Source organism: Nanorana parkeri, unplaced genomic scaffold, assembly GCF_000935625.1.
Source record: "Nanorana parkeri isolate BGI_ZX_2015 unplaced genomic scaffold, ASM93562v1 scaffold179, whole genome shotgun sequence".
NCBI classification, from domain to species: Eukaryota; Metazoa; Chordata; class Amphibia; order Anura; family Dicroglossidae; genus Nanorana; species Nanorana parkeri.
The window spans coordinates 398,988-417,363 of NW_017306447.1; the positions used below are offsets into that span (position 1 = coordinate 398,988).

An 18,376-nucleotide genomic window follows, 5' to 3' on the forward strand; every position below is an offset into this window, starting at 1 on the left:
GGAGCAGAGACATAGAGATATTGTTAGACATTTTTAGGGGGGGGGGGAAGCACTTTGCTCCTGTCCTCAACTGCAGTTGAAATTTGGTCTTTCTAGAACTCTTTGTATTGTTATCTGCAGTTACACCACACCTTTATGTCTTAGTTTGGAACATCTGGGGTTCGGATTTCTGAGTATGCTTTAATTGGCATTTTTTTAAAAGAACTCCGGGGGAAAATTATCTTAACCCTTGCAGTGTGGCTACCCCTGCATTGCAAGGATTAAGCGCTCGTTTTCATCTATAAACGAAAAACACAAGGTTATGCTCACCTGAACCTTGGAGCCGGCTGGCTGCTACTCCAGTCCCTGAAGCCTACACTCCAGCGATGGAATTTCCCTCTGCGTTTTCGCTTCCAATACACATGATCAAAACTGGTGCAGACAAAAACTGGAGTAGATGTGCATGGCAACCAATCAGCTTCTTTCTTTAATTTTCATATCTTAACTGAACAAACTGAAGAGAGAAGCTGATTGGTTGCCATGCACTACTTCTCCAGTTTTTGTCTGCTCCAGTTTTGATAAATTCCCCTCAGTGTATGGGATGTAATCACAGAACCTTAAAGCGCTGGAACGAAAAATGAGCACTCCAGCAAAATGGGGGTAGCCTCACTGCAAGAATTAAGCTCATTTTTCCCTGGAGTTCTTCTTTAAGTCCCAAGGCCTTAAGGGTCTGGTTTCTGTGTTGTACTCTCGATTGTTATCGGTTGAGGATTGGGAAAAAAAAAATCTCTTCCTCACATCTCACTGTGTCACCAGCTGCTAATAATAACATTATTCAATTATATATTATTTATCAGGCCTATTTAATGCTGTTACAGCTCTGTAAGATGAAACATATTCCTGTGTCTCATTGTTTGAGGTGCAATCAAATGCAATTTTTTTGCTCCATATGATCTTGGGTTGCCGAGTTATATCGGCTTATTGGCGACAAGTGACTTCTAAAGTTACTCTGTTTCAGCTACATTCATTTGGTTCCATGCTCTCCGGAGGTGTGCCTTTTTAGTTTACTTAAGGAGGAACTTTGGTCTTGATATACCAGGATCTTTTTGAGAGAAACTTTGTTTATGGCCTGTAAAGTAATAGCTATTAGCCACTTTAGGCGGGTGGCCGTTTATAAATGTTCGCCTCCTGAAGCGGTCTCCGCTCATCGATCAGCAAGCTTCTAGCCGATCACTGGACCCGGAAGTGGTGTGTATTACATCACTTCCGGTGTCACTGTGCACATTCTCCGGCTCCTGCAGCCAGGAGAAGAAGCTACTGAAGCAGATTTCTGCTTCATAAGCTTCTTTTGCCTAGGTGACATTAGGGGTCTGACAGACCCCTGATGTCTCCATAAAGGGGACCTGTCACATCATATTTGCTATTACAAAGAGGGCTTGTTATTGCTATCACATAGCAGTAACCAGTAAAGTGTTAGTGTTAAAATGTAAAAAAAATTGAAGTCACATAAAAAAAAAATTACAAATTCAAATAAAAATGTTTGTTTATTATGAAGTCCCCCCTCCACGTACACGAACATACAAACGCAAACACGAGTCGGGGCGCGGCTACGTGCAAACACCTGCTATTGCTCCCGAATGGTATTGTGTTGTATGACAACTCAGACTGTCAAATGGGCGGAACAAGCCCCGTCACGGCTCGCTACATCCATTTGTTTACATTCGGGTCAGAGCTGCCATTTTGCAACGAGTCTTCGTCGGGTTTGGATGGGTCGTTGTGCGGCGAGACTATTTTTATTTGAGCAAGTCAGTGGGCATCGTTGGTCGTGATTGACGCTGGATTACATCAGTGGATCCATTTTTTTAAAAAATATAGCACTTTTTTAAAATAAATCTGAATGTTTTAATTTCAGTTAAAGGACTTTTTCAAAATGTGTGGTGTGTTTATTTACATTGACTTTTAACCCTTTAGTGATTGAGTAGGGATACAAGTACCCCTTACTTATTCAAAAGGGGGGGGCGGTGGCATCTGGGTGCCCCCTTTATTACAGGGGTACTAAATGCAAATAAGCCCCCCTGCCCGCAGACCCCCACAACCACTGGGTCAGGATTGTGGGGAAAAGGCCCTTGTCCCATCGGCATGGAGACACCCTCCCAATGCCGAGGGCACCTGGCCTGGTATGGCACAGGGAGGGGGAGGGGCGTCCAATCCCCCCCCCTTTCCTGCCCTGCCCAGGCCAGTGCTTGGATCAAGGGTCTGGTAGGAATTTTAGGACGGCCCGGTGTTTTACCCCCATTTTTTGGGGTGTGGGCTTCCTCCATTAAAAAGCCCACACATTTTTTCAATGGGAGGGGGCTCATGTTTTTTTTTTTCTTCTGTGGATAAAAATTAATTTTTTTTCCTTTTGTCTAATGTCACTTTGCTGCAACGAAAATTCATTCGTAACGAAAATTCGTACATACTACCGCTAACGAAAATTTAGTAGATAATTAACACAATAAAACTTCATTCGGGAAAGAAATTTAGATGCATCCGAAATTTTTGTTATTGGAAATTCGTATTCTTTTGCATTCGTTATTCCTGTCATTCGGAAATTCGTATACATCCGAATGTACGAAGTTCGGAAAATAATAACGAATCTTTCTTAAAACTAATTGCACATGTCTAACCACAGCTGGCACAGCTCTAATAGGCAGGTGCAGGATTTAAAAAAAACAAAAAAACAACACAGCGCACTGACTCTCTACTCCAGCTCTTTCACTGGGCAGTGGCAGCATGCATGTAAACATGACAGCGTATAGCGCACCTTAGAGATGCAGGGCATGTGCCTTGGGACCCTGGCGTTGGAGATACCTCTGGTATAAGTTATTTATAAACTGTAGCTGTGTCACATTTTTAATAGCGGTTTATGGATTATATAGTACTTGCTGCATGCTTGTCCTGGATTAATGACTCAAAACATAACCAACCATTTTATATGGTAGTTGTCCTTCAAGGGGCACTTAAAGTAAAAAAAATGTCCTCAACATTCCATAAGACAGTATGTAAAATAGTCACAAACCCATGTGCAAGCATTTTTAGCTTGGGGAGAGTTATCTAATTTTCGATTAAATTAGGTTTTTGGTACATTGCTCCTGGAATTCCCTACCCAGAGATCCCCCTCACAGTCTACTTTTCTGAAGCCCTAACACCAACTCACACTGTAATCTCAACCCCAATGCTACCTGCAATCTCAACCCTAACACTAAATCTTTTAACTTGAACCCCGGAATAATAATATTAACACTAACACTCCTTGTAACATCAGTCCAATCAATAACCCTCTCTATAACCTCAACCCTTACAAACCCTTTAACTTTCATCCTAAGACTTAGACCACCCTGTAACCTAAACCCTAACAGTAACCCTCTCTTAATGTAAACTTTTACCTTTGTTTGAATACTCATCTCCCCTGCTTTGGGATCCTCTGAACCAAAGACCAGCTGCTTGATATGATACCATGCTGAAAGGTACCAGCACTGGTATCATGGCTCTAGAGTTCCATAACTGAAAACTCATCTGACACAGTAATAATTTTAAGAAAATTTGGGGGTCTTTCTTTATATATTGCATCGTTAATGATTGTCTGCACATATTGTTAGCTAACTGTTGCTGATAAATAGTCTATACTATCCATTTATCCTGTTTGTAATTGCAGAAAATTGAACCTATTTTAAAGAAACTGATACAACTCATGGAAAAACAGGGCAAGTGAGTATATTAAGTTTCATGCTAAATAAGCTATCCAACCAGAAGTGGTGGTGATGGGGATTTTGAGGTGGGTAAAGTGTAGCTGCATTGGGAACATCTCTCTGCATTGTCTGGATACAAGCAGTCAACCCTTCTCTTTGCCAAAGTAGTCGAGGTCTTTGGGTTTTACATGGAAGATAGACACACAGACACCTGGAATTGGAAGAAATGTGAAAATAAAGTGGTACAGCCTGGGAGTGGATTAGTGATAAACTAGAGATGTTATTATTTACACTAACCCATCAATTTTACTTTACCCCAATCTCCAATTGGCTGGTCTACTATGCCTTCCGGTGTCTCATTCCTTGCTACATGTGTGTGGCGATCATATAGAGCTTCGATTACTGGATATGGCCAATTTTGTTTTGCGGGCGTGCCCACGTGTGCAGCCAACTTGGTGGGGGATTCAAATGTCTCAAAACTTATGGTGTTGTGTATCAAGTAGGAGGTGAGTGATTAGTTAATTATTCACCCACTGTATCAAATCAGCACCTTCTACTGCTACTACACACTGCTCAATTCCTATCGATGAGGTGAGGGTGATCAGCTGCATCCAATTGAGTTGGTTTGTGATCACATGGTGTTCACCCACTCTATTTATTTGTATCCTATTTTATAACTTGTTAACTCTGAGGAAGAGGAAATATCCCCCGAAACGCGTCAGCTAGCGAGGTAGCTTTTGTGGGATCTATCCTATACCTTTCATCTGGTTATTACCATGTGAGTAGTTTTTTATGTCTATTTCCATTTTAATTTTTAATAAACAGTAATACATGAGGACAAGGTGCTGTCTTTTTGTTTTGCATTACCCAGGCCTCAGCCTGCCCTAGGTTGAGTCCTCCTTTCATTTAAATGAATACATAGTACTTCTCTTCTTTTTATCAGCTTTGGTCAGGCCAAAGAGAGAGAGAGATTGTCCTTCTCTCACATGCTTTCAGAAAGATTGATTCACTGTCCTTCCATGCAGTTCTAGTAAAGATAGTTCAGATGCCAACACTACCATCTATCATTGGATCCAGCAGACCATATTTCAGGCTTTTGCTCTGAAGCAGGTGCATGGCTGTTATGGGGCCTGGGGTAGGGGCTTTGTGGGGGCTGATTAGGAGAACTAAACTGTGAAGTTTGTAGTATAGAAGGGCTGAAGTCAGAAGTCAGACCCCCCTCCCGCCCCGTGTAGTATGAAGCATTTGCCTGGCTCTTTTAGCATTGTAGCTTCATTGCCCTCTGAATTTCTATTAACCCTGTATGCCTAATGCAGTCAGAAATCGCAGTGTCACTTCTGTTAAAACCTTATAGGAGGGCTAAGGGTTGTGGTTCCACAAAAAAAGTTTAATGAAGCTAGATTTTAAAGAAGTTTGTATGAGGGTTTATACGTGAGGTCTTTGAAATTTAAACTCGCTTTGCAGAGGGTGTCTGTACTTTGACCTCAAGCTGTTTGTTGACTTCTAGGAAAAGCAGTTTGCCAATAACATGCTTAGAAAGAGGGACATTATGGAAAATCCTTTACACAGAATTATTTTGCCAAGCAGATATTTCTTTTTTAGCAGGCATAGAAAATCATCACTGGCTGCAGATTAAAATGCAAAGAGAATTTTACCATAAGTAGCAGTATGTCATGCTAATATTGCCATTTATCAGGGTACTCCGGGCAGAGGAGCAGAGCAGACTGTAGGAGCGGGGAGCATGGCTTGCTGCAAGCTGTGTGTGTATATGGTCACACATAGCTGGGTTCGGGAATTGCATGGGTGTCTCATCACCAACCGGCTAGCAGATGTAGACATCCGCACACAAGGAGGGGGAGCTTGCGGTTTGAGGACAACTAGAGAATGAGGAAATTAAAACGTTTAAAGAAAAAAGAAAAAGGCAGTTCAATCTAGTCTGGCCTTTATAATAATAAACAAATAAAGTTTTAACATTACTTTAAAGTTTTCTTTTTTTTAAAAAGCTTTACGCAAGGAAATTTAAAGGTAAGCAGGACTGAGAGAGATCTGAAGTTTCACACTGGTATTCTCAGAAAATCTTTGAAAATACTAGTTGATTACTAATCATTAAGCTGATATTATAGAATATTTCGACTTACAACCCTCACTGGTATCAGAATGTAGTGGGCTGTGTGGCAATGAATCTCTCTGTAAGCTCCAGCTGGATCCCCAGTTGGAGCTTACTCATTGTTAGCACATGAACATTGCAGCATACCTGACTGGCTCCTTGTGCCGCTCCTCCTTCTCTTAGTCTGATCTCTGCTGTACATGGGATTGCAAGAGCCCTGTACTAAATGCACTGGTTTCATTTAAAAATACATGTAATGATGTATTCATGAAGACACAGTAACATTAATTTGTGACTTTTATATCTGCCTGGAGAGTTAAGCTGGCCATGCACCTATAGATTATCTGCAGATTTTCTATGGCCAGATGGAAAAAGTGCAACAAATTCCTCCATCTATGCTAAAATGTGTGAATGGAGGAATCTCCCGCTGGCCAAGATTCAGTATCTTGCTAGTCGGCTCCGCTGGTTCTCAAAACACCTGACGAATGCCTGCGTCCAATCAGATTGTTCAGATATTTTGAAAGCCAGCGGGGCCAACTAGCAAGATACTGAAGATTAGCCCAGTGGGAGATTCTTCCATCCACACAGTTTAGTGTAGATGGAAGAATCTGTTGCACTTTTTTAATCCGACCGTAGAAAATCTGCAGATAATTTATAGGTGTATGACCAGCTTAAGTGAGAAGGATTGCAAATGGCTCCATTATACGTTTTGAGGGATACTAGATGCTAGCTACTTGAGTGGACATGTGGGTATTTGGATGCTAAAACATCTAATATTCTTTAGATTCTAACTCTTATAGAGAATATTTTATCCTCAATCATTCCTAAACGTTTCTACCATTCCTTGTCATGTGCAGGCCTCCCAATGCTGATGCATTACAAAAGTGTTGCAAAAATAGCCTGGACCTGCACAACATGATTTGCTGTACCCCATCATTGAAGATTCAACATCAGCTCCCAGCTCTTTCGGCCAAAATAATCTTAACACTATTACGTATCTCAGGTTTACCGGTGAGTACAGACTGAAAATATCTAGATTGTAAGCGCTTAGGGGAAGGGCCTCCCTTACCATCTTGCCTTGAATTGTATGGTAGCTGTAATGTTTTCCTTGTATTGTAAAGCGCTGCGCAAACTGTTGGGGCTATATAAATCCTGAATAACAATAAGTACATTCTAAGAATACTGTCTAATAAAGTCATTAAAGCCCTGCTGAACTTTCAGTTCAAATCTGCTAAATATGTTCCAGGTGTATCAAAACAAAAAGTGTGGAAAGTGAGTTTCTTTTCTTTAGAGAGCAACCACAGCCTACCAATGTGCTGTCTTGGCAGTGTTCTGACATATCCCCTGAAGAGCCACACCTTTTGCTCTGCAAACAGCAAACAGTGGCCTCGGAGGAGCGAGCGGCCGCCCGATGACAGCCGGGTGAATGTGGCAGAGAGAGGGAGCCAGGGGCTTTGTTTAGCGGGTGTCGTGACAGCGCCCCCCCTCAGTCCTGCGCCCGGGGCAAGTGCCCCCCCTGCCCCCGGTTGTTACGCCACTGCTCAGCAGGAGTCATATGGGAACTCTTTAGAGAGACCACTGCTTCCACACCAAGGGAAAGGGTCCTTGGAAACAGCATGCTGGCTGGAAACATGTTTTTTTACTCAGGTTTTGTATACTTTCCAAACAAATCAAACAATAAGGCTTTGCATACCTTTTTGTTTTGATGCACTTGGAATGTATTAAGCCGATTTAAATGAATGGTCAGTTGAGCTTTAAGTGGGTGCTGTGTGCATCTGTCCTGGCTATATAATGTAAACCCAATACAATTGTATCAAAACAAACTCCCTATACATAAAAAATACATAAAGTATATATATCCATTCGCTGAGAGTGGCACCCCGAGTATTACTCACCTGGATGGGATGACGCGGACGTCGGATCGATATATATATTTTTTTGTTGCATATTCATTTTGCAAAATAACTGTTTTTTTTTTCATGAGAAGAAAAACTTGTGGGTAGCCAAACAACACAGATATGACTATCCTGCAGTACAATACACTTCTGTCACTGCTAGTGTTGCACTCTTACCTATAGTCCTCTGCAGCTGTTAGTAATGAGTGCAGAGACAAGTATCTTACCAGTATTAGAATCTAGAGACATTAGATTTGATCCTGAAGTTTTGCCGATTTATTTAATGGATAATATTAGCATTTTAACATTAGTATTGTGCAGGCATGCCTTGCTTTGCTTAAGTATTTGTTTTAATTTCTCTTAGCAACATCAAACAGATAATACGTCAGAATCTAACTCACAACTATCTGATCTGGAGAAGGTTTTGGAAGAAGCATTGTGGTTGACAAAAAAATGGCTGGAAGATGTCTATGGACATAAATTTAATTTGAATGTGTATGAAAAGCCTAGTTTGCATTCAGAACTCTGGGTAAATGTTTTTGTATACTTGACTGATTGTTTTGTACAAGGTTGAACAGTGTTTAGTCATTTTTAGTAATGTTAGTAATAATTAGTAAAGTACAAAAGGAGATGTCAATAAAGCATCAATATTTGACACAACTTTTTAATAATAAGTATGCCATGTTAGAATATGTGTCAGTTGCATTTTATAAATATGTTTTCTTATTATTCAAAACATGCACTGTTTGATCTAGGCGTGGCATCTGATCCTTAATGCCGGCGAGAATGCAACTCAGAGGTGGAAGAATGCTCTTGTGCCAATTTTACTCAGGAAAATTAAACAGGTACATTTAAAGCTCAAATTTAACCTACTTCTATTTGTCTTCCCTGGTTCCTCCCTCCTCCTTTCACCAACATGCTGACAGATTTGGGTAAATATGCAATTCTATGTAACAGCATATTTAATCAATTTATAATGAATGCTTAACTGGATTAAATGTTTTTGTTACTAAATCTGCCTGGAGTTCTGCCATTGCAGTATGGATGTTGTGAATATTTAAAAGTATATTGAGTCCCACTGTTTTTTATTTTTTTAATGCTTTAAAAATGCCATAGAAAGGATACCAATACACCATTCTTATTTTTATTTTTGTCATAGGAAGAAGCAATTAATCAAATTTCTCTGTATTGTAAAGAACTGAATGCATTTAAAGATCTTCACCCATCCATTAAGAAATGCTTTGAAGACTGTGCAATTGAAGCAGTGCATTTGGCTTGCCAGGTAAAGTCCAGCATGAAGAAAATCACACCAAGGTGTATTTCTTAAAGATATGTATGGCTAGATAGCATTAATGGGACACTAGTCTACTTTCTTAACTACAAGGTATTATTGTAAAGGTTACCTGAGTGGAAACCAGTCACCATTGGGCTTGTATAATTAGCTGAATCTTCACTCTTGAATTGTTTTAAGCATTCAACTTTACCTGTCCTGGGTTACTCTACATTTTTGTTTACTTGTATTTTCTCCCTTTCAATGCAGAACTATTAGACTTACTACCTGCTCCTGCAGAAAACAACACATAGCGTCACCTCCATGTGAAGGATCATTTATTAAAGAATAAACACAATGTTAAAAATTTACTTCCAAGTGTACATTGAACAAAGCGCAGTAATGTGCATGGACTGCTGTCACCATGGGACCGCTAAGAGGAGAATCCCTTTTAGTCAGACACACTGCTGTCGTCAGTCTCTCTTGACTTCCCTCACCGCTGTGTCTCAATGGTTAAAGCATTTCAGGGGCACGCCCCCTTTGTCTGAACCTTGATTTCAGCCCTGCCAGAGACTTGTGTTTAAGATTGAAATCTAGCCAATCAGGGCACATCTCTCCACTGATGTGGTGTTTGCTGGTTGGTTGGCTTATCAGCTTGTATTGTTCTCTACGTCCACACGACCGCAGCTCTGATTGAGCCATCCTTTAACTGTCAGAGAACCCCCTGCCTGTCATTCTTTACTTACAGGACTCTTATTAGCTCGTTGGTGATCTGAATGGCCATATGGCCGTTCTAAGCAACTATCTAGCAGAAACGCACAAGGGGAAGGTGGACCTAGAAATGGGGCAACATAGAGGGCTTTCAACAGGGCACAACCATAAGATCATAGGATTGGACATTGATCTAACCGAATTATCTCAAATATAAAAGCGAAAATAAAAATAATAATAAAAAACTCTGGCAGTAGCCTTTCACAGGTTTGCAAATGGATAACCTACATATAAAACAAGACTATAGAAACAATTAATTAAACTTGATTATAGAATATTATATATGCAATAATATTAATTGAATATTAATATATGAAAAATTGTATTCAACATAAAGACAGTTGTGAATAAATACACTGTCATAATGTTGATGGTGTTGTATGGGCAGTTAGTTTATTGAAGAAACCAATGTCAAGAGTTAGAGAAAAGGATGGGCGGATATCTTATGCTTTATTGGAGAAAAGAGGGGCAACTAGTAGCCCTAGAGTCTGTTGGATAACCCCTGTCTGATCTCTTTGGGACATAATTTAAACTTTCTATATATTGATGAATGTGTTAGGAAGAAATCCAGGGAAGAAGGAACAGATACCACCCACATGCCTGGATTCAATTGATAACTACAAGGTTGGTTGTCAAATTTACTATTTTCTTATTGGGGCTATAAATGGCTCCTATGGTGCATCTAAAACTAAATGCAATGTGGAGACCCAAATTCAATGAAGCTTATGAGGTCACTTCAGTCCTATAAAATCCATCTGATGTAGTACAGAGGACACACTTATTGAACCATAACCTTGTAGTCCTCCATTAAAGTAGTATAGTGGGATAGAAGTTCACCTATATGTTTGAGTAGGCAGTCTACTCATTTGCACCCAACTATTCACCAATACCTCTTCTTGTTGAAAGATATCCATCCTCTGTACCAACATTAAGGTCCCAAACAGTTGGGTATGTAATTTCCTGGTCCAAGTGGCTGCAATGCAATATATAGTTTGAGTACATCTTTGGGTCTTCACAGTGCATTTAGTTTTAGATGCACCATAGGAGTCATTTATAGCCAGTATAGTCAGTACAGAGGCTCCCCATTTATTCAGAAATGGTGATATTCAAATATTTAGTATCAACCAGTTATAAATGGGTAAGTTAGTGATCTGTAGTGAGTGCTACTACCCATTCAGAAATTCATGAATGAACAAGAAGTGATGTAAAGCACTTCCTGTTCATTCATAACTTGGGGCACATAGTACTATGTATCCAGGTGAAGAAAAGTCACTAGCACTCCAACGTAAATAAAAGGCAATATTTATTGACTACTAAGTGTCACATCATCACAGGCGATATTTTGGAACCGCATGGTTCGTCGGGCAAAACAGAGTGTGAACGGCAGAAAAATCATGTGTAAATTATATACAAGGAAGTGCAAACCAATAAACCAATCAAAACACCGAAATGTTGCCTGTGATGTTGTGACACTTAGTAGTCAATAAATATTGACTGATCACTCCAGTCTTTGCTCTGCACAGGGGATCCTGAAACTGACAGGATGACAGCGTCTCTCTTTCTCTTCCCTACTCGCCGAGCGCTGCTCTCTAGCCGCTCGGCCATCCTGAAAAGAGGCTCCCTATTCTACCCGCCGAGTTCAGATGTCATTTTCTCCTTGGATCCCCGCTGCCTCAGCCTATACAGACGGGGGGAGAGCAGCAGGGATCTGAGGAGAAGCATGGAGAGGGCGGCAGAGGCTGGGGGTCGCCCGGATTTTTGGTTAACAGCTGTCATCAGCGGGTTTTTAGCCACTGATGACAGCTATTATTTTAAACCGTACGGGGAACCATTCTGATATAAGTTCATGGTCGCTAAAGCGTCCGTGAGCTTATAGCAGAAGGGAGAAAGCCACCGATGTAAGGCTTACTGAGGTGGCCAGCTGGAAACAGTTGTGTTCCGCCGTAAGCCTTATGTCAGTGGCAGCGAAAGGCTTAAGGGAAACCAGTCTTGCAAAAAAGAACTACTGGAACACGTGGTAGCAATTTCATATTTTATATACACTGCCTGGTGGCCAAATCTAGTGTTGTAGCACTATTTTTCTTTGCTAACTAATGTATGTAAGTGGTTGTCTAACATTGTACACAACAGCCTATCACTGTTTACAAGGCAGCTGTGGGAGGTGATTATTTACAGTATATATTTTTGTTGACTTGCATAAGTAGAGGTAATTTAAGGACAGAGTAGGAACTAAACTAATTTTAACCTTGCCATATACTGTACATTTTTCTTTTCATATAGTCAGAGACCAATATTCTTAGCAAGTTAAGTTCTTACAATCTGGAAAATTTTGGACGTTTGGTGTCAAGTGTTATAGAAAATTCATGGCCAAAGGATAACCAAGGAAACTATGTTAAAGAGAGTGATGCAATTTTACAGCACTTGCTAATGTGGACAGATGCAACATACATATTTAAACTTTATGGTAAGTGTAACTCTGCTACAAATATGAACTTTTGAGTTAAAGGGCAAGTTCACTTTCAATCGAAGCACCTTTTTGCCCCCCCCATCCTCCGCTTCATGATGTAGAGTACCCTACCCTTCATCTCCCCAAATGCATAATTACCTCAATGTCGTGGCCTACCGCATTGTTTACATCCTTAACCTGTTGCCGTCCGCCCTTTGTGAAAAAACGGACGGACGGCAGACTCACATTTGCCGGTTGCCGTCATGAGACGGCTTTTTTTTTCTGCTTGCGCGCGCCCCCTAGCTCTAGCGCACAGGCAGAAAAAACCCACCCGTTTTTTACAGCCGTTACCGGCTGTTTCACATGCATACAATCGGCGGCTCTATAGCCTACCGATCGTATGTATGTGCTTGCTGGCTGCGCACCCCCCTCCTCGAGTGCCGCAGCCACCACGAGTGCCACCCCCTCCTGACTCCTCACCTTCAATACTGGGATCCGCTACCCCATCTGCGGCCGGGAACCGGATCGGGAGGACGTCAGTAGGTAAGATGGGAGGGAGATCAGCATCTTCCTCCTTGCTGATCTCCCTCCGTACTGTGAATGTGGAAGTAATGTGTAATACATCACTTCAGCATTCACCTGTCAGTCATCTGGCTGCTATAGCCAGAAAGAAGAAGCTGATGAAGCAGATCTCTGCTTCATCAGCTTCTTTTGGGGTCCCCAGGTGACATTAGGGGTCTTAGAGACCCCTAATGTCTCCATAAAGAGGACCTGTCAGTGTGCCTTTGCTATTATTTAGGGGGATTGCTATCCCCCTATGTGATAGCAATAACAATAAGTGTAAAAAAAAAAGTACAAAAATAAATAAAAGTCACATATAAAGAAAGTAACCCCCCCCCCCAAATGTTTAAGTCCCCCCCCCCCCATGTTTACGCACATATAAACGTAAATACGCGTTTGATGCGCCAGCATGTGAAAATGACAATTGCGCTACACATGTTACATATCACCACGAACGTCGGAGTGAGAGCAATCATTTTAGTGCCATCAATCACTGATAACACTAAACTGATGAGCCGTAAAAGCTTTTAAAGCGTCGCCTATGGCCAATTTTGGGTATTGCAGTTTTTTGAGATTTCACACGCGCGCACAATTTTAAGGCTTGACATGTTTGGTGTCTATTTACCCGATGTGACCCCGACTTTTATATTTTACCAAAAAATTGGGTAATAATAAATGTTTTATCATTTAATTTAGGGGAAGGTTTTTGTTTTTTTCCCGGTAATTATTCCTTAACCTCCTTGGCGGTATTCCCGAGTGTAGCTCGGGGTTACTTCTCCATACCCTGAGCTACACTCGGGAATATCCCACAGTATTTACTTACTTTGTCCCTCGAGCCATGCGGTGTCCTCCGGCCGGCACCGGCATCTGTCTTCCGGGTTCCGTCCCTTGCGAGCTGACTCGTCGCATGGGGGCAGAACCGGCGGGAAATTCGAAGAAAAAAAACGGAAAAAACGTAGAAAAAAAAAATTACGAAAAAAATCCAAAAAAAAATTGCGCTTAAAAAATTACGAAAATCAAAATAATCATACCGCCAGGGAGGTTAATATAGCAAAAAATAAACCCCCCAGTGATAATTAAATACCACCAAAAGAAAGCTCTACATGTCCCCCCAAAAAAGTATAACATTTATTTCAGTACAGCGTTGCATGATTAGAATAAATGTCAGTCAAAGTACCGCAGCGCTGAATACTGAAAAATGGCCTGGATGGGAAGGGCGTTTAACACAGCGGACTTCAAGTGGTTAATATGATGCTTGTAATATAAATTGGTTATCTTACCTTTTCATTCCCTATATTTCTCTGTTGTTTTTTCTTCTACCAATTTTTATCTTTACAAACATTTTCCTTTAAACTGTAACTCCACTTTGGTTTAGAAAAACACAATTGCCCTAGGAGATCTGTATACACTGTAAGGGTTTTAGCAAACACTGCTGCATATTTATAACTTTTTCTGCACTTAACAAACAGCTTTACCATGTCCTCTCTCAGACTCATTCCTAAATGAAGCAATGCGGTTTTATTATAATTATCTGAGCAAATCTTAGGGTTCTCTTTAGAAGTGATTCCCTCAGCAGCAGACAAGCTGTAGGCAGCATACTTGCACATTAGGGCACACTTACCTTACAAATGTGCTCATCTCCACGCTTGATCTTCCGGCCTCAGCTCTGTCCCCCTGGCACCTGGACCATTCACAGCATCTTAGAGATTCCATGAACTGGCGAAGTGTGTACACTGTACCATACATTGAACACATAAAATTAAATATCCCTGGGGGAGAGAAAAATATAATTTTTTTGGCAGAAGAGACTTTGCATGTCTCTTCTGCCAAAAATGTCCAGCTATTTTATTGACTTTACTTCCGCTTCAGTAAGGGGGATAAAGGGCCTCAGCTATGAACAACTAATAAGCAGTCTAAACGTATTTACCTTAGAGAGAAGGTGCTTAAGAGAAGACATAAACGCTATCTACAAATTAATCAGTGGTGAAGAAGACATGTGCACATAGTTTAAGATTAGAGGAAAGGAGGTTTCATCTGGAATTGTGGCTACTTTAGGTCACTGCAACAAAAATGTGGAACACCCTTCTCCAGATAACAAGTGGAAGCATTGCCAAAATTAAAAAAAAAAACCTCTAGTCGATGAGCACAACATTTAGGGATAGATATACTCTTAGAATAGATAACTTTATCTGACACCCATACACATAGGTTGAACTGGATGGACCTGTGTCTTTTGTTCCTACCATACCTAATACGTAACTATGTGAATGGAGGAATGACAGATGAGGCTGGGGCTTAGAGGATAGGGTGCTCAGAGCCTTAAAGTGTATTTCCACATTTGCAGTCAAATTTGAGAAAAGCCCCCTATATGTTTGTGAAGTGTCCCCATTCACACAGCATAACGAAAAATAATTAAAAAAAATACTTACCTTTTTACATGTTTTGTTGCAGCATGATGATTCCTGTTTTTTCTCAGCACCTGCACAGTGATCTGTCCTAAGAGTAAGACTTAGGACTGAAATTTGCAGATTGTGTTGCTCCCACTAACATCATTAATATTTAAATTCAGAAGCCAGGGTTGTAATCTTTTAACCCTTGGTTAGGACAGGCATTGTTCAGATCTACTATACAAAAGATAATGAACAAAGCCTTCACAACCCCTCCTAACATTACAAAGAAGATTTCACAATATCCAGGAAACCGTGCTGGATTTTGCCTTTGGTCCCTGGTGCTCTGCACTCAGCCTATGGTGTTTCACAAGGCTGCAGCTAATCTGTACTCCTTCTTACCTTTTTAGCACTACCTCACTTGTTGTTCTTGGTTCGAGGAACAAGTCACATTCATTGTGCCAGACCCCTTGTTTTTCTAGCGATCCTTGTGATCTTCATTCCATGCTCTTAACTTGGATTCCCTGCATCTTTGGCTTCACTGTACCCAGCTGGTTTCCCTGTTGACTTAATCCCCTGCTTTGTTTTCAGTATTTGCAGGGCCGGATTTACTCTCCCTGCCGCCCCAAGGCCAGACATTTACCTTATTATTGTTTATTTTTTATAATTATTTTCTTATTTTTTTGTGCTGGAACTCCTGCGACAGTTGAGAGAGGAAGAGTATAGCTCTTCCCTCTCACTGTCTACATGGAGCCGCAGGGTTAGTTTTAACCCTGCCGCTCTGCTTACTGCAGTGAGGAGAGACTCGGCAACGGAGCCCGGAGGACGGAACCAGAGGAGAGAGGTAAGTGCAGCTGGGAGGGGCTGCAGACTTTTTAAATGTGATCTCGGCAACATCGCCGAGTTCACATGTAAGCGAACAATCGGCTTCCTTCACTCTACATTTAGTCCTGCTTGTGCAAAGCAGGACTAAATGTAGCGAGGGCAACTTACCACCCGGCGCCCGGAACTTTCCCACAAGGACACCGCTGCCACCCCTCAGTGCCCTGCCGCCCCGAGGCCGGGCCTCGGTGGCCTTGTGGGGAATCTGGGCCTGAGTATTTCTGTTATTGTCTATATCTAGTGTGTACCTTTGAATATTGCAGCACACCTTCAGTTGCTTTCACCAGTGTGCTGTCAGTCTCTCTATACTGCCTTCATTGCCTTACCATTGTGTGTCTGCATTCTCCTAGCTACCCTCTGTACTTATCTGTACTTCTCTGTACTTCTGCCTCACTTTCTCTTTTGTACTTTATTCCTGTTCACTCCACCTACTTCTCCTATCTACTTGCATTATTTGTACTCCAACCTTACTTTCTCCAGTGTACTTTATTTCTCTACACTAACCTCTCCAGTGTATCCTCCACCTTTGCACTATGCATTTACCCCTGTACTTCAGCGCTTCACTCTTGTCTTGTTTTTGTGTTCTATACCTACTTGTTCCGCAAACTCCCTGTATGCATTTACCTCTTTGACTTGCACTTTGTGTTTTAATCTTCTGTGTATCCTGTATCTCTTTGTATGCATGTGCAATGCACATCTTATGTATTAATTTGGACTTTGTACCTTAGTGCTCCTAGTGTGTCTCTATGCTACTCACCTTTCCTGTGTGTCACTGTGTCCTAAGTCCTGGCACTGCTACCCTCTTCTTTGTATCCCGTGCTGTGCGTTTTGCACCTTTGCTTGTGTCTCTCTTCTTGTCTGCCACAGTTCCTATCTTCCTCTTCCTCTTGGTTTCAGGTTACTTACCTTCCTGTTTTTGTAACCACTAGCCCTTTAAGTCTGTGTGGGTGCGCTAGAGGGCCGCAACCTGGAAAGTGTTCGGCCGCAGAATCATCCTTACCATTAGAGGCTCTGTAGAAGACCTGGCCCTTCTTAGGCTGTGCACCTCTAGTGCGTCCTCAATAACGCACAGACCCTTAGTTTCTAGGGCCGGCCACTAGTAAGTACCGGAGGGCTACAGCTGACACACAAGCCTTGCTGCAACCAATACACAAACCTTGCAACAATGTAGGAAGCTGGCTATAGAGAATATCAGTAAAAAATAAGTCAAGGCAACTGGACTCGCTGTATTTTACTTGAGGACGTTTCACTAGTCATCCAACCAGCTTTCGCAATTCAGAAATTTCTGAATTTAGAAAGCTGGTTGGATGAGCTGTGAAACGTCTTCAAGAAAAATACAGCAAGTCCAGTTGCCTTGACTTATTTTTTACAGCTATTCCATGACCTGGATGAATGAGAACCTTCACAGACATATTGCTATAGAGAATCGGATCTCACTGGCCCCCCAACCCCCATGGCATTCTCTGCACTAAAGTAGCTAACACTCTAATTTCCCCCGCACAGTCACACACTATTATTATACATTTATAAAGCTCTGACATATACCGCAGTGCTATACAGAGAAGTCACATCAGTCTCTATACAGAGGAGCTTACACTCTAATGCAGAATAATACCATCAGCTATAGAGGACTAAAAATCCCAGCAAAACATTACACAGCACTGCAGAATAATAGTATATGAATTTGGTACATACTTTGTGCTGTTGCTCTGCTCCTGGGTGCCAGCCTGAAGTCTCGGGCAAAGGGTCTCAGGAGGGAAAGATAGTCAGCCAGTGGAAGCCCTGTAAGAAGGCACCGCGGGGTTCCCCAGAAGGCTGGTGCGCAGGACCTAACACAGCCAAATCAACGCAGAAGTCAGAGGTGCAACGCAGAGTGCAGAGATCAGCGGTGTGATGCAGAGTACAGCAGTGTGACGATGAGGTCAGCGGTGTGATTTATAGTGCAGGGGTCAGTGGTGTGCCGCAGAGTGCAGCGTTGTGACGCACAGTGCTTAGGTCAGCAGTGTGACGCAGAGGTCAGCAGTGTGATGCAGAGTGCAGATGTCACCGGTGTGACGCAGAGATCAGCAGTGTGATGCAGAGTGCAGAAGTCAGTGGTGTGACTTACAGTGCAGAGGTCAGAGGTGTGACTTAGACCGTGACTAGGTGTGACTTACAGTGAAGAGGTCAGTGGTGTGACGCAGAGGTCAGCAGTGTGATGCAGAGTGCAGCTGTGTGACTTACAGTGCAGAGGTCTACGGTGTGATCTACAGTGCAGAAGTCAGCAGTGTGATCTACAGTGCAGTGGTCAGGGTGTGATGCAGATTGCAGAGGACAGCGGTGTGACTTACAGTGCAGAGGCCAGCGA

The 18,376-nt window shown here is 41.9% G+C and overlaps 1 protein-coding gene across 1 annotated transcript in view; it reads left to right on the forward strand.

The window, feature by feature from the left end:
- The first annotated feature begins 4,296 nt into the window (after positions 1–4,296).
- LOC108785793 (E3 ubiquitin-protein ligase RNF213-like) overlaps positions 4,297–18,376 on the forward strand; it is a 172,391-nt gene continuing 158,311 nt past the window's right edge. The window contains exons 1-5 of the mRNA XM_018554942.1: positions 4,297–4,301; positions 4,736–4,820; positions 8,077–8,241; positions 8,872–8,994; positions 12,034–12,217. Of these exons, the coding sequence (XP_018410444.1) occupies positions 4,297–4,301; positions 4,736–4,820; positions 8,077–8,241; positions 8,872–8,994; positions 12,034–12,217 (562 nt within the window). The remainder of the gene's footprint in view (positions 4,302–4,735; positions 4,821–8,076; positions 8,242–8,871; positions 8,995–12,033; positions 12,218–18,376) is intronic.